Raw genomic sequence first — 27171 nt, 5'->3', positions numbered from 1 at the left:
GTGTTCAGAGAACCGTCCTAATATGAGAATGGTATTCTAGCTTTAGAAGTATTTGGGCTTGATTGTTAGAATTGTTTAGGGAAAAGAGAAATGTTTGGCACAAAAGAGAATACACTGCTTCTTTGAGGAAGGTTTAGCAATGGAGGAGGTATGAGGTCAGAGGCGAGTGAGGCCAATAATGTTCATAAATGTAGAAGAACTAAGAGTGATGCCATCAACCGTAAGGGAAAAGCTGTTGGTCATACTTGTTACAGATGTCTTTGAAGGATTAAATGAAGCAAGATTTTCATTGTTTCCATCGAAGGATCTGGAGGAGATCAAGATGCAGTAATTGAGCTATTCCACTGAATGTGTGACAAAAAAAGTCATTTTTATCTAATTTTAACTTGGCAGCAGTCCCTTTAACACAGTCACCAAACATAAGGCGACGGAGTTTCCCCTTCAGTGCTTGTAAATTCCTGGCTCCCAGTCAGAAGAAACCAGTGTGAAATGACTGCCTCTCTTTCTCTCTAGTTAATATGTCTGACTTTAAAACTCTGATGGGCTGGATTTTCGGTTGTCTTAACACCTCAGTTAGCAGCTAGAGGGGGCATTAATGGGATGCCGACCAGGAGCGCAGCTTTTAGTACTCTGACCGAAAATCCAATAGAGGTTCACCGGGGGCGCAAACCAGTAGCGCCTGGCTGCTGATGATCGCTCCGATCATGACGTATTCCTGGTCACGGTTGCATCCAGGTCAGAAAATTAGGTGCGGCCAGCTTATTTAGCGGTAGCTACTTAAATGGATGCGGAATTGCTTCTGTCGGAGGTCACAGTCAGTGTAATGTTTACACACAGCACGGTGGTGAGCCTCCGAGTTTGCAGCGGCAGAAATAAAAGTTCAGCTTGTGAAAAAGTGATCTTGAAAACTTTAATAGGTGTATTACTATGCCACGCCTTGAAGACTCGGTTTTTCCCGGGATCTGAATCGGAGTTCGGCGTATACGCAATGTTTCGGCTAAATTTAGCGCGGCATTTTCGTTAGCCTCCCCCCAGCTCTGGTGGGCAACGTCAGATTTAGCGCCCCTTCGACCGATTCTGACGAATTTCTGGGCGGGAGGCGCAAACTTTTTCAAGGTACTAAAATTACCACTCCGCCTGGGTTACCGCCCCAAATGAGGCGTGGTGTCTTCAGAGGGGAAGCAAAGAAAGAAATGTGTCATACCTTCACTGTGTAAAGAGGTTAAAAATAGCAGTTCTATGGTGTACCAAGTGGGGAGAGTAAGTGAAAAACATTTTTTAACATCAGCACTTACTGCAATGGTGAGTTTTTCCCCTTCTGCCTCTTTGCCGTTCAGTTTTGCGACCCTCTTGAGCTGTTTCAGAGCTACATCAGCCTTGTCATTTAGAATAAGCCAACGAGCAGACTCTGGGAACCACCTGTGAGAATGATCACAATACTTAGCAATAAAAGCACTCCCAGGAAACCTTGGGATAATTCATCAGAACTTTTGCCAGTTCTGACAAAGGGTCATCGATCTGAAACGTTAACTCTGCTTCTCTCCACAGATGCTGACTGACCTGCTGATATTTCGAGCATTTTCTGTTTTTAATATCAGCAGAACAATATTGGGAGTGTGTTAATCCAGAATCAAACTTAATCTCTGTATTAATGTATAATCATTTTGATTGGTTCATTTTAATTTATTTTTTATTGTTTTTATTTTCGGTAGATTCGCAAGACTGGTCATTCAGGAAAGGTTGTTTCAGTAAGTCCTTCATAGTTTCTCATAAGTTTTCCAGCCACTGATTTGTACATTTCCTACCTCTTCGGTTCGGAATTACTGCTTCTTTACTCTGAACCAATTAACAATGTTGAAAGCAAAAGTGTGACTGAAAAATCATGGCACAGTAAGTAAGGTTATTGTGTGCAGGAAACATGCACTGTATGCAAGACTTTTAATATGGAAAATCACCCATTGGGATTGGTCACAGCAAGTGAGAGAAAACTAAATATTACCTGTGATGTCTGAAGTATGATTTAACTGAAACACTTTTCATATAGTGCCTTTTTTTAAAAATCCATTCCGGGACGTGAGCGTTGCTGACAAGGCCCAGCATTTATTGCCCATCCCTAATCGCCCCTTGAGAAGGTGGTGCTGAGCCGCCTTCTTGAACCGCTGCAGTCCGGGTGGTGAAGGTACTCCCACTGTTAGGGAGGGTGTTCCAGGATTTTGACCCAGCGACGATGAAGGAACGCCGATATATTTCCAGGTCAGGTTGGTGCGTGACTTGGAGGGGAACTTGCAAGTGATGTTGCTCCCATTCGCCTGCTGCCCTTGTCCTTCTAGATGGTAGAGATCGCGGATTTGGGGGATGCTGCTAAACGTGCCGTTGTGAATTGCTGCAGTACATCTTATAGATGGTACAGACTGCAGGCACAGTGCGCAGTGATGGAGGGAGTGAATGTTGAAGGTGGTGGATGGGATGCCAATCAAGCAAGCTGCTTTATCCTGGATGGTGCCGAGCTTCTTGAGTGTTGTTGGAGCTGTACTCATCCAAGTAAGTGGAAAGTATTCCATCACACTCCTGACTTATGCCTTGTAGATGGTGGAAAGGCTTTGGGGAGTCAGGAGGTGAGACACTCATCGCAGAATACACAGCCTCTTACCCACTTTTGTTGCCACAGAATTTATGTGGCTAGACCAATTAAGTTTCTGGTCAATGGTGACCTCCAGGATGTTGATGGTGTGGGATTCGGCAATGGTAATGCCGTTGAATATCATGGAGATGTCGTTAGACTCTCGCTTGTTGGAGATGGTCATTGCCTGGCACTTATGTGGCGCAAATGTAACTTGCAACGTATCAGCCCATGCCTGAATGTTGTCCAGGTCTTGCTGCAGGTGGGCATGGACTGCTTCATTTTCTCAGCAGTTGCGAATGGAGCTGAACACTGAAATCATTAGCGAACATCCCCATTTCTGACTTTATGATGGAGGGTAGGTCATTGATGAAGCAGTTGAAAATGATTGGGCCTGGGACACTGCCCTGAGTAACTCCTACAGTGTTGTCCTGGGGCTGGGATAATTGACATCCAACAACCACAACCATCTTCCTTTGTGCTAGGTATGACTGGGGTGCTACGTGGTGTGTCTCCTACCTGTATCTGTCACCATCTTATTTCTACTTCTACGTCTGTATCTCATCTCTGTATCCAGCATCTGTTCTCCACCACCAAACGTCATCTTAAATCCTTCTCCCCTGCCTTCTCCACCCTCACTTACAATTGCAAGTGCGAGGACTTCTTTGTCTCTAAGATTGAGATAATCCGTTCAGCTGCCTGTGCCGCATCTCTTCCTTCCCCTAGCCCACTGGGTCAAACTTCCCCGAGGATTGCCCCTGCCCTAGCCCAAACTCGCATCTTTGACCCCTCTGTACTTACAAACTACCATTTTATCTCCAACCTTCATTTCTTCTCCAAAGTCCTTGAACATCACCTCCCAAACCTTCTGCAACTCCTTGTTTGAAGCTCTCCAATCACATTTCCAAATGGCCCCAATCAGTTACAAATAACTGTGGTGCACTATCCTTCAGCATCTTTCTCAGCCTGTCTGCAACTTTTGACACGGTTGACCACACCGTCCTCCTCCAATGTCCCTCCTCTGTTGTCCAGCTGAGTGGAACTGCCCTCGCCTGGTTTCATTCTTATCTAGCCAGGGCTTCTTTTCCCACTCCCGCACCATTACCTTTGGAGTCTCTCAAGGAACTATCGTTCATCCCTTCCTATCTCACATCTACATGCTGCAACATGATCTGAAAACATAAAATCAGGTTCCACATGTACTCTGATGACACCCAGCTCTACCTCACAAGATAAATGTAATCATGCTATTGTGAAATAAATAGTTAATTTTAAAAATAAATGTTTAAAACTTTTTGGACATTATGAATTCCTGAGGAAAAGTGGAGGATAATAGTTTTTTGAAATTTTGAATGATTTGATTGGTTCCTTAACAAAGTTTTAATGTTAAAAGTTGATATTAAAGTGTGACCAAAAATCATGACAACAAGAAGTAAGAATTTTAGACAGGAAGAGCATGCACAAATGAGATTTTTAATCAGATATATATACATATGCAGATTGTGCGGAACATCTCATTTAAAACAACATATCTGTCAACTCACTATGAGCAAAATCACAAGAGATGCAGTTGTAATATAGATAGATAATTATTGCTACAATTCTGTATAAAGAGATAATTTATATCTGACTTTACCACGAGTAGAGGAAAATGATGAAAAATGGCGCAGATACTGCAAACTGAAGCCAACGCCAATCTCGAATTCCGTACGCTATGCCAGCCAGCACTAGTTGACCCACGGTATAAGAGTAATTCATAACAGTTACAACAGAGGTTCGGATTTTAGTTGGGATCCATTCAACAGCTGGGGGGAAATAAAAGAAAGATAAAGATACTAAAGGAAACTGTTGATATTGAGCCATGTTCTTTTAATGGAAACTATATAGAAACATAGAAAATAGGAGCAGTAGTAGGCCATTCGGCCCTTCAAGTCAGCACCGCCATTCAATATGATCATGGCTGATCCTCTATCTCAGCACCATATTCCCGCTTTTTCCCCATACCCCTTGATGCCATTTGTTTCTAGAAATCTATCTATCTCCCTCTTAAATATATTCAGTGACTTGGCCTCCACAACCTTCTGTGGTAGAGAATTCCACAGGTTCACCACCCTCTGAGTGAAATAATTTCTCCTCATCTCGATCCTAAATTTCCTACCCCGTATCCTGAGACTGTGGTCCCTTGTTCTACACTTCCCAGCCCGGGGAAACATTCTCCCCGCATCCAGTCTATCCAACCCAGTCAGAATTTTATACGTTTCAATGAGATCCCCTAAACTCTAGTGAATACAGGCCTAGTCGACCCAATCTCTCCTCATACAACAGTCCTGCCATCCCAGGAATCAGTCTGGTGAACCTTCGCTGCACTCCCTCTATGGCAAGTATATCCTTTCTTGGGTAAGGAGACCAAAACTGCACACAATACTCCAGGTGCGGTCTCACCAAGGCCCTGTATAACTGTAGTAAGACATCCTTGCTCCTGTACTCAAATCCTCTTGCAATGAAGGCCAACATACCATTTGCCTTCCTAACTGCTTGCTGCACCTGCATGTTTGCTTTCAATGACTGGTGTACAAGGACACCCAGGTCCCTCTGTACATCGACACTTCCCAAGCCATCACCATTTAAATAATATTTTGTCCTTATGTTTTTCCTACCAAAGTGGATAGCTTCACATTTATCCACGTTATACTTCATCTACCATGTGTTTGCCCACTCACTCAACCGATCTAAATCACCTTGCAGCGTCTTTGCATCCTCCTCACAACTCACAATCCCACCTAGTTTTGTGTCATCAGCAAACTTGGAAATGTTACATTTGGTTCCTTCATCCAAATCATTTATATATATTGTGAATAGCTGGGGCCCAAGCACTGATCCCTGTGGTACCCCACTAGTCATTGTCCTCCACCCCGAAAATGACCCGTTTATTCCTATTCTCTGTTTCCTGTCAGATAACCAATTTTCAATCGATGCCAATACGTTACCCCCAATCCTATGTGCTTTAATTTTGAACACTAACTCTTATGTGGGACTTTATCAAAGACCTTCTGAAAATCCAAATACACGACATCCATTGGTTCTCCCTTATCTATTCTATCAGGTGTTTCAGTGTGAATAAGAAACAGTAATAGCACAAGTTCTGTCCTGAAGGTGCTCACACATGCTGGGGAAACCCTCTGTTACTTCACCCAAATGGTCAATCTTTATGTGTGATCTTGACAGTGAACATTGGTAAGTTAGTTGATTTTGTGGGACATCATGTGTGAGCTTAATCCAGTCTTCATCTGATGCCCATGCACACACTCAGTCAGCCACTTTTTAGCGACCTTGGCTGATTTCTGCACTCCATGGCCCATTCTGCACCCACAACACTCACTTGTCTTTTTGTTTTTGTTTTTGTTCAGCTCATTTTTTCCCCTCTCATCCTTCACTTCTGAAGGAATTGATTCCTTCCTCAGTTATGGTACCCTGAGCTCCAGGTGCTCTTCAGAACCTGGTCATTCGACATGTGTGAAACCTGAATATAAATGGCAGGTTTTTAAGAGCAAACTAAAATGCATAGAAGCTATGTACGTCCCCAAAGTTGTTAGGCTTATGGTTAGAAAGAGGCAATGCAGCTGAATGGGCATTTGCAAAGACAAATAAAACGCAAACAAAAATGCTTTTTATAAATTAAAAGTATATACTACCCAGCAAAACAAAGATTAGTACTGTGAACAGTTAAAGCAAAATAAGACGGCTATTAAATCAGTTGAAAGGTTTGGACAACTGTAGTAGTAATGGGAAAAGCTATATCAGCTGCTCCAATAGTCAGAGGACCATCCAAGACTGTATTGGGCCATTGAAAGATGCTCAAGGACAGGTTAGAAAGGACTCTCAGTGTATGACAGAGTTGCTAATCGAATGCTTTGCACTGGTCTTTACTCTTGCAGATGATGCTCAACCAACATTAAGGAGGGAATTTCAACATGAGAGAGCACGTGAGATTACGTGGGGTACGGGTGAGGGGGTTAAACTGGGCAAAATTCTAGGATCATCGGCAATATAAATATTTTAATGAGGCTGCCTGCCCCTGATAACTTGCTTTGCAGGTTTTACAGTGGCCGTCCAGATTTCCCAGGCCTTGGGGATCAAACCCCCCCGATCAGGGATCGGACCTACTTGGTTCTGCGGCCTTCTCCGGAGTGCTCCCTGCCCAACTGCAAGCGAAGCCTGTCAATCAGGCTGACTTCCGGGATGGGAACCTGTCAGAGCCAAAATACACATGCTGTAACCCCATAGTATGCAGGGAAACCCAGACTTCCAGGTTTCTTGTCCAAAACTCCCCCACCACCACCCCACCTCGCCCCACCTACGTAACCCGCCCCTGTTACTATCCAGGCCTAAGTGTGGGGGAGTCCAAAACTAGGGACTGTTTAAAAAAAAAAAAAAAAATCCAATAAGGAATTCAGGAGAAACCTCTTTACTCAGATAGTGGCTGGAATGTGGAACCTACTGCCACATAGAGCAGTTGATATAGGTAAAAAACGGGATGAGGTCCTACAAGCTGAATTTAGGGAGCTAGGAGTTAAATTAAAAAGTTGGACCTCAAAGGTAGTAATCTCAGGATTGCTACTAGTGCCACATGCTAGTCAGAGTAGGAATTGCAGGATAGCTCAGATGAATACGTGGCTTGAGGAGTGGTGCAGAAAGGAGAGATTCAAATTCCTGGGACATTGGGTTCTGGGGGAGGTGGGACCAGTACAAACCGAACGGTCTGCACCTGGGCAGGACCGGAACCAATGTCCAAGGGGGAGTGTTTGCTAGTGCTGTTGAGGACGAGTTAAACTAATATGGCAGGGGGATGGGAACCTATGCAGGGAGACAGAGGGAAGTAGAATGTAGAATGGGGGCAGAAGCAAAAGATAGAAAGAAGAAAAGTAAAAGTGGAGGGCAGAGAAACCCAAGGCAAAAATCAAAAAGGGCCACATTACAGCAAACAAAGGGACAAAGTGTGTTAAAAAGACAAGCCTGAAGGCTCTGTGCCTCAATGCGAGGAGTATTCGTAATAAGGTGGACAAATTAACTGCGCAGGCAGCAGTTAACGAATATGATATTATTGGCATCACGGAGACATGGCTCCAGGGTGACCAAGGCTGGGAACTCAACATCCAGAGGTATTCAACATTCAGGAAGGATAGACAGAAAGGAAAAGGAGGAGGGGTAGCGTTGCTGGTTAAAGAGGAAATTAACGCAAGAGTAAGGAAGGACATTAGCTTGGAGGATGTGGAATCTGTATGGGTGGAGCTGCGGAATACCAAAGGGCAGAAAACGCTAATGGGAGTTGTGTACAGGCCACCAAACCGTAGTAGTAAAGTTGGGGACAGCATCAAACAAGAAATTAGGGATGCATGTAATAAAGGTACAGCAGTTATCATGGATGACTTTAAACGTGTAATTATAGACCGGTTAGCCTGACATCAGTAGTGGGGAAAATGTTGGAATCAATTATTAAAGATGAAATAGCAGCGCATTTGGAAAGCAGTGACAGGATCGGTCCAAGTCAGCATGGATTTATGAAAGGGAAATCATGCTTGACAAATCTTCTAGAATATTTTGAGGATGTAACTCGTCGAGTGGACAAGGGAGAACCAGTGGATGTGGTGTATTTGGACTTTCAAAAAGCTTTTGACAAGGTCCCACACAAGAGATTGGTGTGCAAAATTAAGGCACATGGTATTGGGGGGAATGTACTGACGTGGATAGAGAACTGGTTGGCAGACAAAAAGCAGAGAGTCGGAATAAAAGGGTCCTTTTCAGAATGGCAGGCAGTGACTAGTGGAGTGCCGCAGGGCTCAGTGCTGGGACCTCAGCTATTTACAATATACATCAATGATTTAGATGAAGGAATTGCGTGTAATATCTCCAAGTTTGCGGATGACACTAAGCTGGATGGCAGTGTGAACTGTGAGGAGGACGCTAAGAGGCTGCAGGGTGACTTGAACAGGTTAGGTGATGGGCAAATGCAGGGCAGATGCGGTATAATGTGGATAAATGTGAGATTATCCACTTTGGGGGCAAAAACACGAAGACAGAATATTATCTGAATGGTGGCAGATTAGGAAAAGGGGAAGTGCAACGAGACCTGGGTGTTATGGTACATCAGTCATTGAAAGTTGGCATGCAGGTACAGCAGGTGGTGAAGAAGGCAAATGGTATGTTAGAAACATAGAAACATAGAAAATAGGTGCAGGAGTAGGCCATTTGGCCCTTTGAGCCTGCACCGCCATTCAATGAGTTCATGGCTGAACATAACCATGCCCCCGACCTCCTCTAGACCGCAGGAAAGGGCCCGTGGTGGCTATATAGCTGCAAGACTCCTACGTCAGCAGCTCATAAATGATGGTTTGTTTGAAATAACGTTGGTCGTATTTACAAAGCTGCAACACTGCTGTGTCTGCAGCTCATACATGGATGCTGTGCATTACCTTGGTGAGAGTTAAAGTTGAAGTTGATTCAAGTTAAGTTTAATGATCCCCTTTCATGTTAAGGAATCACCAGTGTGTAACGGTGCAGCTATCTGAGACAATGCGCAAAAAGGTTATGTTAAATAAAAAAACATTTAATGAGAACATTTGTATGAAATCATAATTATAACTGTAAAAAACACCACACCCCACCCCCACCCCACCCCACAACAAATGTCTAACTTTTATATCATTCATTCAATGTTGAACATTTCCAACAACACTTCATAAACATAGAACACAAATGCAAAAAAACAAGGTACAGTGCTCCCCGCAAATCACCCAACAAAATAGCAGCAACAACATTAAAATACTGTGACTAAGACAACACCTGCGGCCATGCACCTCACTTTTCTTCCAACCCCCCCCACCCACACCGCCACCGCTTCTCCTCCCCACCTTTACCCCTTCCCCATCCCTTCCTGACTCCAAGCCACCAAGCCGAGGAACTCCTCAGGCGCTGCTTCATTGGGGGGAATGACGGCAGAACTGTTGTTTGGATGGATACAGGAGAGGACGGTCCCGAGGTGGGAACGTGCTCCGAGCCAGAAGCAAGATCTTCCTCTATGCTCTCATGTGTCGTTGGCAATGGGGTTGCGGCACCTTGGGGTCCAGTGCCGCACTCCAGGACCACTGGAAGGCCTCTGCCACCAGTGTTCCTGGCTATCAACTCCAGGGCCTCCGTCATCCGCGGCACGTACTCGCTCATGGTGGCAGACATGCTGGCCATCTGTTGGGATATGCCCCCCATTGTCTGTAGGATCTGCTGACCTATGGCAACACTCCTCCTGGACAAGTATACCATGTCGCTGCTCAGATCTGCCGCTCGTGGAGCAAACCTGCTGCGTCGAACCAACCTCCGCGTGGTCAGCGCCATCCTGGAGACACCTAGGGTACCCTGCGGCAAGGTGCTTGGACCCGGTACCTCTACCGTGGAGGAGAGAATGGCCGCAGAACCACTAGATGTCATGGGTGTCGACTGCATTATGGAGCTTGGTGATGCAGGCTCCTCGAAGTCCGCACCCTCATCTGTGGAGAAGGCACCCAGCAGCTCCACGGGCGAGAATCAGGGCTCCTCAGCACCAGATGCACAATCGTCCGGCGATTCTGGCCCTACACCCCCAGCTTCTGGGCTCGGTGGTCTTGCCTGGGGCCGTGCTGCTGGCTGAGGTGGCATCACATCACATGTTGGCCTTCATAGCTGGGGGATTTGAGTATAGGAGCAGGGAGGTCTTACTGCAGTTGTACAGGGCCTTGGTGAGACCTCACCTGGAATATTGTGTTCAGTTTTTTGTTATGTATGCACGCCTGTTTATTGTGTGATGTCTGTAACACTGTTATGCAATACTGAATGTACCCTTACACTGTACACACCTTACCTGTACACCAGAGGGTGCTGCTGCTGGACACCTAAGGGTTACCTGCACACTGCAGGTAACACAATATAAAAAGGAACTCCCAGCTTGTTGTCCTCACTCAGGAGCTGCAAATAAAGGACTACAGGTCTACACAGTTTAAGTATCATACCCTGCCTCGTGGAGTCATTACGAAAGGTGCCTACATACACTACAACTGGCGATGGGAATACGAGGTCACGAACCACAAGCTCAGCATGTCGAATCTCAGCATCTTTCAGCAATTTATCGAGGGGAAGATTGGGACGCTTTTGTAGAAAGATTGGAACACTCAAGGAGACTGGCTGCACCGTGCGACTTTGGCGACCACTTAAATGAAGCACTAAGGGACTCTAAACCGACGAGAGCAGTGCACTGCATTGCTACTTCCAAGGGCAGAAACGCTGCCCCGAGTCCCGCAACCCTGAGTTCGCTACATGGGGCAAACCGGCTAGCTCCGTGCTGGTGCTGTGGGGGAAACCACAGGGCCCAGCAGTGTCGCTACAAAGACTATGCATGCAGAGTGAAAAGGCACCTTCAAAGGATGTGGAGAAAAAGCTTTATTCACCGCGTCTCTGAAGAGTTGGCTGATCACCGGGGCTCCGACACAGAGGAAGGTGAAGTTGCTCAAACCTGGAAGAAGAGTATGGAACTCATACCTACTCCACCGAAAGTTCTCCGTGGACGATGAAAGTAGACGTCGACGGAGTCCCAGTTTCTATGGAGAGCGACACAGGGGCGAGCTAGTCTGCGATGAGCCAAGTGACATTTTGTCATCCAAGAACTTTGGATGAATCCCGCCAATCAACCACAACTGCATCTTGTCCAAGCGAAGCTGCTCTCAGGCCTCTGGGCTCCGTCAATCGACCTCGAACATGGATCCATCGCTGCATCCGGAGGGTCCACTGTCCAGCTCGACGGCGCAGCGATGACTCCACAGCACCACGGTGAAATTTCCAGGGCCGAGGATCCAAACTCCACTTTCCGGGCCGAGGCAGAACTCCAAGAGGTGAACATCGACGAAAGAAATGGATTCCCAACATCCAGGATCGAACCTGTGGGACAGGCTACCTCCAGCAAGGCCAGAAAATGGCTGCCGCACCACAAGCAGCAGAACCTAAAATCAAAATGGGCGCGGCCATACCATGAAGAGCATTGGAGGAGCCTCATGTGACACCGAGCAGCCAATCGGATTTGAAGGCTCCCTTAAAGAAGACTGGTGACCAAAAAAATTTAAAGGGGAAGTTTCAACTATTTGACTACAGGGACTTTAAAGCTAAAGATGCAATTAAATGGTGCAAGTATGAAAATGTATTCAATGTAACCATGAATTGTGATACTGGTTTAACTAATGTGACTAATGAGATGAATGAAGATGTCAGTAAGGTTTAGAGCAAGTTTATTATGCTTAACAATAATGCTAGAGAATGTGATGCCCCTTGCAGGACACACACACAGCCAGTGGGAGCACGCCCACTACAGGGACAGTGGTCAATGGGCAGCCCTGCCACCACCAATGGCAACCTGCACCAGACTAGCTCTACAACTCCTGGCCACCAGGGCCAACACCAGGAGCATGAGGCCAATACCCTCCAGGTTCCCTAGCAAACCCTGGGATGACCTGATCCTTATCCCAATTGGTGGACAAGGAGCCCACCCAGTTGTGGCCCTGCCCACCACCCCACAACAATGGTGGTCAAGGAGCCCACCCAGTATTGTGGTCCTGCCCACAACTACAGTGTATACACACCACCCACTGCTGCCGTGGCTACCCCCCCCTGAGGGATCCCACAACAGTGACACCCACATGATCTGTGTGTGAGGGAGGGGGGGTCCCCGATGGAGTGCACTCTACGCGGGAGTCCTCCTACTATTTATCGGGGACTTGGCCTGGAGGGTGGTGCACGGAGCAGTCCAGTGCAACAAATTTTTAAGGCGGTTCACGGGCTCCTCGGCCGCCTGCAATTTCTGCGGTCTGGAAGAGTCCGTGTTCCACGTTTTTACTGAATGTGTGAGGTTGCAGCCCCTGTTCCACTATTTAAAGGGGCTGCTCCTGAAATTCTGGTTGCACTTCAGTCCCACACTCCTGATCTTTGGGCACCCTGTGCGGAGGGGAGCGGGTAGGTCCGAGGGCCTCCTCGTAGGACTGCTCCTGGGTACGGCCAAGGGTGCCATCAGCCGGTCCAGGCAGCGTGCGGTCGAGGGAGTCATTCAGCCTGACTGCCTGCCTTTCTTCCGCGCCTACATCCGGGCCAGGGTGTCCTTAGAGATGGAGCACACGGTGTCCACCGGTACGCTCACGGCCTTCCGCGAGAGGTGGGCACCGGAGGGACTGGAGTGCATTATTACCCCCGGCAACCAAATTTTAATTTGATTTTATATGTTTTAAAGTTTAATTTGTTTTAAATGCCGGTTTTAGTGTCCCCCTCCCCTTTTATAGGGGGCACTTGTAAATTATGGTTTTAGAGCCCAAAAAAAACCACAAAAAAAACCTACAAAAATACAAAACCCCCCCCAAAAAATACAAAAAAGGACCTTGGGAAATGTTTGGAGTGTCCCCCAGATTGGGGGGCACGATTTAATGTTTCTGATTTAATGTTTATTGTTTACTCCAAAAGAGTTGTGAGGGAGGGGAAACGTAGGAGGCCAGCCTCAAGCACGGGTCACACCTGACAACCACACAACCCTCACCACAACCTCCTATAGCCCACCACTGATCACCTCCCCTGGGCATGACAGTAAGGATATGAAAAATGCTTAGGGGGGAGTGTTGTTGTGTATGCATGCCTGTTTACTGTGCGAAGTCTGTAACACTGTTATGCAACACTGAATGTACCCTTACACTGTACACACCTTACCTGTACACCAGAGGGTGCTGCTGCTGGAGACCTAGGGGTTGCCTGCACACTGCAGGTAACCCAGTATAAAAAGGAACTCCCAGCTTGTTGTCCTCACTCAGGAGCTGCAAGTAAAGGACTACGGGTCTACACAGTTTAAGTATCATACTCTGCCTCGTGGAGTCATTACTAAAGGTGCCTTCATACACTACTGTTTTGGTCTCCTAATCTGAGGAAGGACATTCTTGCTATTGAGGGAATGCAGCGAAGGCTCGCCAGACTGATTCCCGGGATGGCAGGACTGACATATGAGGAGAGACTAGATCAACTGGGTCTCTATTCACTAGTGTTTAGAAGGAGGAGGGGATTTCATAGAAATATATAAAATTCTGACAGAACTGGACAGGTTAGATGCAGGGAGAATGTTCCCGATGTTGGGGAAGTCCAGAACCAGGGGACACAGTCTAAGGATAAGGGGTAAGCCATTTAGGACTGAGATGAGGAGAAACTTCTTCACTCAGAGAGTTGTTAACCTGTGGAATTCTCTACTGCAGAGAGTTGTTGATGCTAGTTCGTTGGATATATTCAAGAGGGAGTTAGATGTGGCCCTTACGGCTAAAGGGATCAAGGGGTATGGAGAGAAAGCAGGAATGGGGTACTGAGGTGAATGATCAGCCATGATCTTATTGAATGGTGGTGCAGGCTTGAAGGGCTGAATGGCCTACTCCTGCAACTATTTTCTATGTTTGAGGCGAATAGCATAGATGTATTTAAGGCAAAACTAGATAAGTACATGATAGAGAAAGGAATAGAAGTTTATGTTAATGGGGTGAGATGAAGTAAGGTGGGAGGAGGCTTGTGTGGTATAGAAACACCGGCACAGACCTGTTAGGCCGAATGGCCTGTATCTGTGTTGTAAATTCTATGTAAAGTTGGGCTATTAACAGTAAAATTGTCAATTGCATGTTTGGGAGGAACAGATGACTTTGGATATGTTTCCAAAAGTTCTCTACCACCGGGGTTTCCCTCATGACATGTCTGGGTCTGTTGTAGACTAATTGATAGAAATTGATTGTTATGATTAGTCAGTAACTCCATTATCAGTGTATCATATTACTACCAAGGTACAATTGTGCTGATGGGAGGGCGGGAAAGCAAGAGGTACATGCCAGAAGGAGGATAACGCATGAGAATACCAGCATCTTGCATCCATTCAGCTCCATCGCTGGCCAAGGGCTCAACCATGTCCCTGCCAAGAATGGTCTCTACCGTCTCCTCAATGCAGGTGAGGTGAGGCTAGAAATGGGAGATGTGCCTTGTCATTGGTGCAGATTGTTGGTAGGTGAGTGATTGGGTGTCCTGCATTGAGAAATGTGTGAGGCTAGTGGTGCAGTTGGAAGGGGACGGCTTTTGAAGATGCATTCACTGACCTTGACAAGTGGTCTGAGGTCATGAAGCTTCTTTGAATTCTGGAGCCAGGTGGTGTGGGACGACACTACTAGCAGTGATAGTCTTAGTGATGTACTCACACATCATTCTTTCTGGAGGGTCTCCTGGCCTCTGTGGGTAGAGGGCTGTTCTTGCGGTGTTGACCCCCTGCACAAAGCTGGTGAGCTGCGTGTCAGACCTTCGGTGCCCCTTCCCTGGCTTGCTGAGCTATGTGTGTTAGTGCAGTTTTCCCATTTGTTTGAGGTTAGGAAGGAAATTCAGCTTTAACACCTGAATATTCACATTTGGAAATGTTCACTATTTGTTAAAAGGCAGAAAGGGCTGAAAAATGGATCGATTCACTGCATTTTATTTTGTATTGCTTCACTATGCACGGCCCCTTTAAATCTCAGACCTCTTCATTATCCTCAATTCCTTGAGAGCTCCACAGCTTCACTCACAGAGGTGGTCGGTATCTGCAATGCCACACCTGGACAGGAGCTTCGTCCCGGATCCATCCAGCAAAGCCTGCAGAACAGCAGTGCACGGAAGGTGAGCGCTGCACCACTTATCTTCATGCCCCCAAGACCAATTTCACTTGCTTAGCATTGTGCCCATTTCCAGCAACCATTAACTGCAGTTTGCTGGCGAACACGATTTCCCCCCCCCCCCCCCCCACCACATAGGCTCTAATTCAATTAGGTCGGAAAACAGCCGGTACCACAGCTAATGGCCGCCCACAAAATGAACGCAGGCAGCACTGGTACATGAACGGAGTGGAGAATCTCTTGTGCAACGTGTTCCCTCCAGCGCTAACCTCAGCAAGCAGCCGAAAGTCACGTCTGTAGGATCGGTGCGGTGTTCTCGGGCAATGTGTCAGATCATTTGGTGACGGCTCCTGGGTTTTGCTATCGAGTGCACCGATGGCCCCTGGAGTATTGTGTGTTGCGGCACATTACGCGGCATTTGTTTGTCCACGTCTTCCCTGTTGCTTTCACAAATATTTGTCTGGGTCTCAAGTGGGGTCCACAAATGGGTGCAAGACTGCCTGGTACTTCCATCTTTGCTGGCTGCCATTGGTCCACAGATCTTTTACCCACATGGTTGCTGTGTGATGGTTTGTGCTCCACCAGGGTGTTGGAGGTGGAGGGAGATGGGGATGCACTGTCTTGCACTAGCCTGCGTATCGCATGGGGGATTCTCTCCCTGTTGAGTGGCTCTTAAAGCACAGGCTCAGATCGGGAGGGACTGTGACTGGAAACACCACTTAACGACTGTGGCATTGATGTCCTTAAACTATTGTGTGAGACATCACTGGAAATAAATTAAAGGAAAGAGGGACATAAACCTTTTGGTGTAGAAGAGAGTTCAATTACATTTTTATCAACAGCAGGCTTTTGAAGAACTCTTGGTGAGAATACTTGCCTTTTAAAAACAGGTGTCCAAACTTTGCATGTTATTTTATCAGTTCCTAAACTAGAATGTATAAAATTTAAAGAAATGCAGCTTTGATTTTCCCCTCAAATTCTTACAACTGTAGTACAGAATAGTTTATTTTAAAAGTATTTACCTCTTATAATGTTTGACTGACCAGGGGGGAGATTTGGTGCATTGTATTTGTTATATATGTGGACTTGTATTTACTCTGTACAGCCACCAGAGGGCTCATTCCCCGGAGTCCCAAGGGATCCCATAATCCCTTGGGAGCACAAGTATTTAAGAAGGCTTCACAGGTTGGAGAGATACTCTGGAGACCTGCAATAAAAGACTAAGGTCACACTTCACTTTGAGCTCACAGTGTTCAGTCTGACTCTTTCTCCATACACGACAACTGGCGACGAGATACAGATAGCGAACCCAAAGATGCAGAGAACAGTGGGCATCCTGGAAAAATTTACGGAGGGAGATGATTGGGAAACTTTTGTGGAGCGACTCGACCAATACTTCGTGGCCAACGAGCTAGATGGGGAAGAGAGCACTGCCAAACGAAGGGTGATCCTCCTCACTGTCTGTGGGGCACCAACGTATGGCCTCATGAAGAATCTGCTCACTCCAGCGAAACCCACGGAGAAATCGTATGATGATTTGTGCACACTGGTCCGAGAGCATTTGAACCCAAAGGAAAGCGTTCTGATGGCGAGGTACCGGTTCTACACCTACAAAAGATCTGAAGGCCAGGAAGTGACGAATTATGTTGCCGAGCTAAGACGCCTTGCAGGACACTGCGAATTTGAAGGACATTTGGAGCACATGCTCAGAGACTTTTTCGTACTTGACATTGGCCACGAAACCATACTTCACAAACTTTTGACTGTAGAGACCCCAATCTTGAGTAAGGCCATAGCGATAGCCCAGGCGTTCATTGCCACCAATGACAATACGAAGCAAATCTCTCAGCACACAAGTGCTGCTACAAGTACTGTGAACAAAGTGATGTTGTTTTCCAATCGTAACGTACAAGGCAGGTGACACATACCTGCAGTTATACGTCCGCAGATGTCTCAGAGTCCACCATCAAGGGTGATGAATGCAAGGCCATTAACATTTGTTGGCGCTGTGGGGGTGATCATCGTTTCCATTCATGCCGATTCAAAGGATACGTTTGCAAGGGCTGTGGAACAATGGGACACCTCCAATGAGTGTGCAGGCGAGCTGGTAAGCCTGATAAATCTGCAAACCACCATGTTGCAGAGGAGGATCACGATGAACCAGAACCTCAGATAGAGGAGGCAGAGGTACATGAGGTACACACATTCACCACGAATTGTTCCCCGATAATGCTGAATGTTGAACTTGCTCTGTCCACTCAGTGTTTCCAGGAACGGTGCAGCTTCCGCTCTCGGCCTTTTGGCTAAGATCAAATGTAGTGGCGCAAAGTGATCTTTGGCGTTGGAGTTGATCTGACAAGAATGAACAAAAAAAAATGCTGAATGTTGAACTAAATGGACTCCCGGTGTCAATGGAGCTGGACACGGGCGCAAGCCAGTCCATCATGGGCAAAAAGACTTTCGAAAGGTTGTGCTGCAACAAGGCCTCAAGGCCAGTCTTAACACCAATTCGCACGAAACTAAGAACTTACACAAAAGAACTGATTCCTGTAATCGGCAGTGCTACTGTAAAGGGCTCCTACGATGGAGCGGTGCACAAGCTACCACTCTGGGTGGTACCGGGCGATGGTCCCACGCTGCTTAGCAGGAGCTGGCTGGGAAAGATACGCTGGAACTGGGACGTCATCTGAGCTCTATTGCCCGCTGACGACACTTCGTGTGCCCAGGTCTTAAACAAATTTCCTTTGCTGTTCGAACCAGGCATCAGGAAATTCCAAGGAGCAAAAGTGCAGATCCACCTAATTCCGGGGGCGCGACCCATCCATCACAAGGCGAGAGCAGTACCGTACATGATGAAATAAAGGGTAGAGATCGAGCTAGACTGGCTACAAAGAGAGGGCATCATCTCACCGATCAAGTTCAGCGAGTGGGCCAGTCCTCTTGTCCCAGTCCTCAAAGGAGACGGCATTGTCAGAATCTGTGGCGATTACAAAGTAATTTATCAATCATTTCTCCCTGCAGGACCAATACCCACTACCCAAAGCCGACGACCTCTTTGCAACGCTGGCGGGAGGAAAGATGTTCACGAAGCTGGATCTGACTTCAGCCTACATGACGCAGAAACTGGAGTAATCATCGAAGGCCCTCACTTGCATCAACACGCACAAAGGTCTTTTTGTTTATAACAGATGCCTGTTTGGAATCCAATGAGCGGCGGCAATATTCCAGAGAAACATGGAAAGTTTACTGAAGTCAGTCCCGCACACCGTGGTCTTCCAGGGCGACATCTTGGTCACAGGTCGGAACACAGTCGAGCACCTGCAAAACCTGGAGGAGATTCTTAGTCGACTCAATCGCGTGGGGCTCAGATTAAAACGCTCGAAGTGCGTTTTCCTGGCTCCTGAAGTGGAGTTCCTGGGAAGGAGGATTGCGGCGGACGGCATCAGGCCCACCAACGCGAAGACAGAGGCAATCAAGGATGCAATGAGGCCACAGAATGTGATGGAGCTGCGGTCGTTTTTGGGACTCTTGAATTACTTTGGTAACTTTTTACCGGGTCTCAGCACCCTGCTAGAACTACTACATGTCTTACTATGAAAAGGGGGGAATGGGTTTGGGGCAAAAGCCAAAGAAATGCCTTTGTAAAAGCGAGAAAATTGTTATGCTCAAACAAATTGCTTGTGTTGTATGATCCATGTAAGCGTTTGGTATTAGCATGTGATGCGTCGGGTGTGTATTGCAACAAGCTAATGATTTCGGGAAACTGCAACCGGTTGCTTATGCATCCAGGAGTCTGTCTAAGGCTGAGAGAGCCGACAGCATGATTGAAAAAGAAGCGTTAGTGTGTGTCTATGGGGTAAAGAAAATGCATCAATACCTGTTTGGGCTAAAATTCGAATTGGAAACTGACCATAAGCCATTTATATCCCCGTTTTCCGAGAGTAAAGGGATAAATACCAATGCATTGACCCGCATCCAGAGATGGGCGCTCACATTGTCCGCATACAACTACGCCATCCGTCACAGGCGAGGCACAGTAAACTGCGCCGATGCTCTCCGTAAGCTGCCATTGCCCACCACGGGGTGGAAATGGCGCAGCCCGCAGATCTAGCCATAGTTATGGAAGCATTTGAGAGTGAGCAATCACCCATCACTGCCCGGCAGATCAAAACCTGGACAAGCCAGGACCCCTTATTGGGCCCAAGTTTCCACATGATTTACGCCTGATTTTTAGGAGCAACTGGTGGAGAACGGACTATCTTAGAAATCGCAATTCTTCACATTTTTTTTTCTGCAGTTCTAGTCAGGTAGAACAGTTCTACTTTGGAACAGAATTTTTTCTTCAAAAGGGGGCGTGTCCGGCCACTGACGCCTGATTTCAAAGTTTCCACAGTGAAAACGTACTCCAAACTAACTTAGAATGGAGCAAGTGAAGATTTTTGTAGAACTGAAAAAACCTGTTCTACACATTAAAAAATCAGGTGCAGGTTACAAATTAGGCGTCCAGAACGAGGTGGGGGCGGGGGAGGGGGGGTGAAGGGAAGTCATTAAATTCTACAATAAATCCTTATTTATACTTCTAATATTATACAAATAAATCCAATCTGAATAAACATTTATAAGCAAAGAAAAGATTAAATAAACCATCTTCCTCCCTGTGTGAAGGCACGGAGAATGCTGCAGGGGAGGAGGCGCCCGTTCTTCCCGCGGGGGGGGGAGGAGGAGGTGCCCGTTCTTCCCGCGGTGGGGGGGGAGGAGGCGCCTGTTCTTCCTGCGGGGGGGGGGTGGAGGCGCCTGTTCTTCCCGCGGGGGGGGGGGGGGCGGGGGGGAGGTGCCCGTTCTTCCCGCGGGGGGGGGAGGAGGAGGTGCCCGTTCTTCCCGCGGTGGGGGGGGAGGAGGCACCTGTTCTTCCCGCGGGGGGGGGGGGGTAGGAGGCGCCCGTTCTTTCCCGCTGGGGGGGGGGGGGGGGGAAGGAGGCGCCTGTTCTTCCTGCCGGGGGGGGGGAGGCGCCTGTTCTTCCCGCGGGGGGGGGGGCGGGGAGGTGCCCGTTCTTCCCGCGGGGGGGGGGGGAGGAGGAGGCACCCGTTCTTCCCGCGGGGGGGGGGAGGAGGAGGAGCCCGTTCTTCCCGCGGGGGGGAGGAGGCGCCCATTCTTCCCGCGGGGGGGGGAAGGAGGCGCCCGTTCTTCCCGCGGGGGGGGGGAGGAGGAGGTGCCCGTTCTTCCCGCGGTGGGGGGGGGAGGAGGCGCCTGTTCTTCCCGTGGGGGGGGGGGGGTTAGGAGGCGCCCGTTCTTTCCCGCGGAGGGCGGGGGGGGGAGGAGACAGTGAGAAGGCTGCAAGTGCTGATGTGCTGATGGCAATGTGCTTTTATTAAAAAAAATGTTCAAAAATTAAACAGCTACAAAGAACTACAAAAATGGCCGAGTGCCAATGTTTCCTTCACACTGCGCGTGCGCGAACGCTCCAATGCGCACGCGCAGCGTTGCCGGCAAGAAAAAAACTAATTTAAATAGTACCCGCCCCCTCCCACTTACAAAATTGGCGCGAGTGTAGGCTCCGCCCCCCTGGGCGCCGCGCCAGGCAGACAAGGAGCTGCAGGGCGCTCCAGAATTGCGAGTTTTTTTTTAGGCGCCGTTTTAGGCGCGAAAAACGGGCGCCCAGCACGGAGGGGCGCCCGTTTTTTATCGTGTGGAAACTTGGGCCCATTATCTCTAGTCAAAAGCTGTGTGCTTCACGGGAGCTAGTCCAGTGTCCCAGTGGAAATGCAGGAAGAGATAAAGCCGTTCCAGTGACACAAAGATGAAATGTCTATCCAGGCAGACTGCCTTCTGTGTGGCAATCGAGTAGTGATCCCCAAGTAGGGCAGAGACACCTTCATCAGTGACCTCCACAGTACCCACACAGATCCCACATGTGGTGGCCCGGTATCGATGCGGACTTAGAGTCCTGCGTTCACAGATGTAATACATGCTCGCAGTTAAGCAATGTACCCAGGGAGGCACCACCAAGTTTATAGTCTTGACCCTCCAAACCGTAGTCTCGGGTACACGTCGACTATGCAGGCTCGTTCTTGGGTAAAATGTTCCTTGTGGTTGTAGATGCATACTCGAAGTGGATTGAATGTGAGATAATGTCCGCTGCCACTACTGAAAGCCTGCGGGCCATGTTTGCCAAACACGGCCTACCCGATGTCCTGGTGAGCGACAACTGGCTATGTTTTACCAGTGCTAAGTTCAAAGAATTCACAACCCGTAACGGGATCAAACATGTCACATCTGCTCCGTTTAAACCAGCGTCCAATGGTCAGGCAGAGAGAGCAGTGCAAACCATCAAGCAAGGCTTGAAGAGGGTAACTGAAGGCTCACTGCAGACTCGCCTATCCCGAGTCCTGTTTAGCTACCGCACGAGACCCCACTCACTCACTGGGATCCCATCTGCTAAACTGCTCATGAAAAGAGCACTTAAGACAAGGCTCTTGTTAGTTCACCCTGATCTACATGAACAGGCTTCAACAAAGTGCATACCATGATAGCGCAAATGTGTCATGCGAGATTGAAGTCAATGATCCTGTATTTGTATTAAACTATGGTAAGGTCCCAAGTGGCTTTCTGGCACTGTCGTGGCCAAAGAGAGGAGCAGGGTGTTTCGGGTCAAACTTTCAAATGGACTCATTCACCGGAAACACTTGGACCAAATCAAACTCAGAGTCACGGACTATCCTGAGCAACCCACCTTGGACCCTATCCTTTTTGATCCCCCAACATACACACCAGTGGCAACCGACACCACGGTTGACCACGAAGCAGAACCATCATCCACAGCAGCCCTGCAGGGCCCAACACACCAGGCAGCCCAGCAAGGCCAGCTGCACAGCAGCCCAGCGAGGGCCCAACAAATGATTTAACAACACCAGCTTTCACACCGAGATGATGAACCAGGGCAAGGCGGCCCCCAAATCAACTCACATTGTAAATAGTTACACTATTGACTTTGGGGGGGGGGAATGTTGTTATATCTATGGGCTTGTATTTACTTTGTACAGCCAACAGAGGGCTCATTCCCCGGAGTCACAAGGGATCCCATAATCACTTGGAGCACAGGTATTTAAGAAGGCTTCACAGGTTGGAGAGGCACTCTGGAGACCTGCAATAAAAGACTTAAGGTCACACTTTACTTTAAGCTCACAGTGTTCAGTCTGACTCTTTCTCCATACACTACAGTATTGGAAGCAGTTTTCACTCCAATTACATAGTCTGAGCTCTCCATAGTTACCAGTTATCCCAGTACAGGTTGAACCTCCCTTATCCAGCACCCTCGGTGTGGTGTATCTAGCACACAAATCACTGACTCCACATGGTCTGGTGTAAGTCTAACTGCTGTGACCTTCATCCTTTATTGTTCAGCTCCAGAGTGCCTCTCAGGTGTGGTGGTCAGCCTTATATAGTGCCTGTTCTAGGTACTTCCAGGTTTCCCACCACAGCGCCCTCTGTGGTGTGGCATAGTGCTTACATTACATTTAAGGTACCAGGACGATACACACATCATTACATAACATCACCTTCCCCCACCCCCCCCACCAGGACGCAGGATGACGATACATACATCAATACATAACATCACACTTGTCCAACAGAAGGCAGGTAGGCATAGACAGTGCGTTAGTATGGTACATATTATCTGGTATATTAATTAGTTATTGACTGGTAACGGATCCCTGATTTCCTTGTTAGCCCTGATCATTAATTGTACTTCATATCCATTATTTTACACACATACAGTGGCCATTCAGCATTAAAAAATTCATTCTTATTATAAATTCGCCAGCTCACATTAACATAGCTCATTTTAGACTCGCTCTGCCTTACAGAAGTCCTTTGTGGGGACCACCTCTTGGTAAGGCCCTTTTAAGACTCCCGGGTGCATTTCCGTTTTAAGGTGCCATCTTTGATGCAGGAGGATTCCACGAGGCTTCTCCTTGGGCGCCGCCATCTTTGATACTCTGCTGCTCTGAACACAATGCCGCCGCCATCTTGCTCTCCGCTGCTCCGGATGCCCTCCGCCGCCACCTGACTTGCCGCCTCCCCTGCGGCCGTCGTGGCCTCTCCAGCAGCCGCACTTGCCGCCTCCCCCACGGCCTCCCATGCGGCTGCCGTGGCCGCCGACCTCCAGTTGCTGCCGTCGCCCGACACTAACAGCTCCTCGGCGGGGCCCGCCCAACGGCACCTTCCTCTGCAGGGCCTGCCCGACGGCTACTTCCTTAGCGGGGCTCTTCCGATCCACCGGCCATTCTGGATCCCTCGCACCCCACTGGCTCACCCGCCCCCCCCCCAACTAGGCCCCTTTCTGCAGGGCTGCTTGCCTGTGGGGGCTGAGGCTGCAGGATCTCTGTGGCTTGAGGTCCGGGTCTGGGGCTTGCCTGTGGGTGGATTGAGGCTGCAGCTCCAGCTCGGTCGGCGCTGCTCTCTGGGAACCCGGGGCACGGCAGCACCCCGGGGAGTAGCAGTCTGTGGAGTGATGAAGTCTTCCCAGTTCCCACGGACCGTCCCTTCCACCTCTGGCTGAGGAGTGTCGGCCTGCAACGACCCACAAAGGTAAACTGTGCGTCTCGACCCCGTGGGATACCTGCACCATCGCTCTGCCAAGAACAGGTATTAGTTCCCTGGTGTAGGTACGCAGCTTCGCCGTGACCGGGACCAGCTTGGGTCGTGCAGCTGGGTTAGTCCACAGTTTATCAAAAGTTCTCCGACTCATCAATGACGGACCCGAGCCCCTGTCCACTTCCATACTCACAGGGACTCAGTTGATTTTTACTTCCCTTATCACTGGGGGCGAATCGTCAGTACACGTGTGCAGTCCAAACACCTCATCTTCTTCTACCTGCTCCTCGCTGAACAGTAGATCATCCCCCATCTCCTCAGCCATATGATGAGTCCGATTTCTTTTACACATACGCTGAAGGTGGCCTTTAACGTGGCAGGTATTGCACGTGTACTCCGCAAACCTGCACCGGTGAGCCTCATGGCTTCCTCCACAATGCCAGCATGGTGCTGCTTGATTGGCCCCCCTCAGCGGACTCTGAGTTCCAGGACCCCGAGGTCTATGCTCTCTGCCCTGGGCAGAGCCACGTTCTGCAGTTTTGTCCGTGGTGGGCGCTATCCTGTGGACAGTGCCTGCCGAGTTCGAGACTGTGTGGATTATTTGCTTGGTGCTGCAAGTCGAGGTCATATGTGCCCGGCTGATGGCGATGGCCTTTGTCAGAGTGACTGTGGGTTCCGTGGCCAGCAGCTTGTGAAGGAGACCCTCGTGGCCAATCCCCATAACAAAAACGTCCCGCAAAGCCTCATCAAGGTGTGCACCAAAATCGCACAGCCCCACGAGTCTCCTGAGGTCTGCAGCATATTTGATGATATCCTGGCCCTCAGGTCTGCAGTGATGGTAAAATTTGTATCTGGCTGTGAGGATGCTCTCCTTCAGTTTCAACTGGTCACGAATGCGTTCAGTCAGCTCCTCGTATGACTTGTCCCTGGCGCTCTCGGGTGCCAGCAAATCCCTGACGAGACAGTAAACCTCATCTCCACAACTGGAGAGCAATATCGCCTTACGCTATCTCTCATTGGGTCCGTGTCCTCCGTCAGGTTGTTTGCTGTGAAGTAGTACTCGAGCCTTTCCGTAAAGGCCTCCCAATCATTGCCCATGGTAAAATCCTTTAGCGAGCCCAGAGTAGCCATGGTTGCGTGGAGTTCGTCCGCTTCCTAGTCGCCAATGTGGTGTATCTAGCACACAAATCACTGACTCCACACGGTCTGGTGTAAGTCTAACTGCTGTGACCTTCGTCCTTTATTGTTCAGCTCCAGAGTGCCTCTCAGGTGTGGTGGTCAGCCTTATATAGTGCCTGTTCTAGGTACTTTCAGGTTTCCCACCACAGCGCCCTCTGTGGTGTGGCATAGTGCTTACATTACATTTAAGGTACCAGGACGAAACACACATCATTACATAACACTCGGGACTTGGCCTTTCCCAAACAAAATATTTTGCTGGATGCAGGGAGATCACGTGTTTGGGTAGATTGCATCTTTAAGTGCTGTTGCTGGGGTAAGTGTGTGTGTGTGCGCCGATTGGCTGGACCGACTGTCGGTCAGTCAGCCAATCAGTGTGCAGGGGGCCTTGAAGAACTGGCGGACCCAGAAGTGTCGGCGGGCCTCGGAAGAGTCGGCGGGCCCAGAAGAGTTGGTGAGCCGAGAACAGTCGATACACCCCCCCGGAGGGAGCACTGTGGGGAGGAGTGGCCAGCCTGAGGACTGTGGCTGCAGGTGTTCCAACAGGGCAACAAGGAATAGGCAGCCGATTGAGGAGAAAGATTATATTGGTGAGTAGGATTTTGACGGTTGTGTTCTGCGCATGTGCCACCCGGTGGCCAGGAATGGTCCCGGACGAGGGGTGGTACTGGATACGGGAGTCCTGGATAAGAGAGGTTTAACCAGTAACTGTTTTCTGTGCAGGTTATAGCTCACTGCCTCTTTCTCCTGCATCTCTGCACTGTCAATGGCTGCACACACATGCGCACTTTGGAGACGGCGGTAAGAAGAGTGGCGGACTCCAAAATGGATAAGTATGCGTCAATTCGGCTTTGCATGCTGATTGACGTCACACTCCTGCTAATTAGGTCACTTGCCGCGAGCTGCCGAAAATGGCAGCCAGTGCAGGACCTGCCGGAAGTGAGACGGCCACCATATTTTCACCAAAACAGGCGTTAACGGCCAGCGCTAAATCCTCCAAATTCTAGGCCATAAACTAATTCACTTACCAAAATTGTAAGTGTTGAATATGACCCCTGACAGTGCCACTCCGCATAGAAACCTCCAGAAGCAGAACAAGGGGAAGGAGGTGGAGAAAGCCCCGCATGTTCCAGAGACTGCTAGCTGGAAGCAGGACCAGAGCAGGAGAGTCCGCCGTCCGTACCTGACAATAATAAAGACAGGGTAAACATTAAGGAATAGATACCCTTCTATTACAGGTTTAACAGTGTTTCTTTACAATATTGGTAAGTGTCTGCTGTGACCCTGTCTGGTGACATGGACCCCAATATTTATGGTGAGGGTATTTGCGGGGGTGGCAATGTTGGCAACGAGGAGTTCCTGACGAATTTAGCGGCAGGACCTTGTTACAATTTTTTTACTCTATTTACCACCTGGCAGCCAGCAAGCTTGAAGGATGGCTGGCTGTCAGGCAGGAAAGCCTGCGGTAGAAGGTTTCAGCAGGGGACCCTTATAGATGGTCACCTGCGGCCAGAAAACATCGCAGGTTAATTGGGGGGAGGGGGAGGGGGGTGGTGGGGAGGCTGCGGTTGAATAAAATCGTCAGAAGTTTTCCTTGAGGGGCTTGGAGAAGCACTTCTCCTGGCCCATAAGCAGTGCTGCGAAAGCATTTACCTGCAGTAATCCGCAGCCAAGTTTTCCGAGCACTGGCCCGCAGCTGTTAATTTCAAATGGCTGTTGAAATCTCACTTTTTCCCATAGAATAGTGAGCCTGCCGAATAGGTTACCTGCTCGTGCGTTGAACACTGATTTGCTTAATTTCTTTATGTGAGAGCTAAACCTGTTTCTTGCTGGAGCGGAGATCACATTGTACAAAAGTCATAAGAACATAAGAACATAAGAAATAGGAGCAGGAGTAAGCCATATGGCCCCTCGAGCCTGCTCCGCTATTTAATATGATCGTGGCTGATCCGATCATGGACTCAGGTCTACTTCTCTGCCCGCTCTCCATAACCCCTTATTCCCTTATCGTTTAAGAAAATGTCTATTTCTGTCTTAAATTTATTCAATGTCCCAGCTTCC

General features: G+C 48.6%; 1 protein-coding gene across 1 annotated transcript in view; it reads right to left on the bottom strand.

The window, feature by feature from the left end:
- Positions 1-27171, bottom strand: part of LOC139239476 (solute carrier family 22 member 6-A-like) — a 67437-nt gene that overhangs the window by 23487 nt on the left and 16779 nt on the right. Inside the window, exons 3-5 of the mRNA XM_070868254.1 lie at positions 26139-26293; positions 4257-4425; positions 1296-1419 (exon numbers count right to left, since the gene is read on the bottom strand). Of these exons, the coding sequence (XP_070724355.1) occupies positions 1296-1419; positions 4257-4425; positions 26139-26293 (448 nt within the window). The remainder of the gene's footprint in view (positions 1-1295; positions 1420-4256; positions 4426-26138; positions 26294-27171) is intronic.

Source organism: Pristiophorus japonicus, chromosome 27 (assembly GCF_044704955.1).
Source record: "Pristiophorus japonicus isolate sPriJap1 chromosome 27, sPriJap1.hap1, whole genome shotgun sequence".
Lineage (NCBI taxonomy): Eukaryota > Metazoa > Chordata > Chondrichthyes > Pristiophoridae > Pristiophorus > Pristiophorus japonicus.
This window is presented reverse-complemented; position numbering and strand designations above follow the sequence as displayed.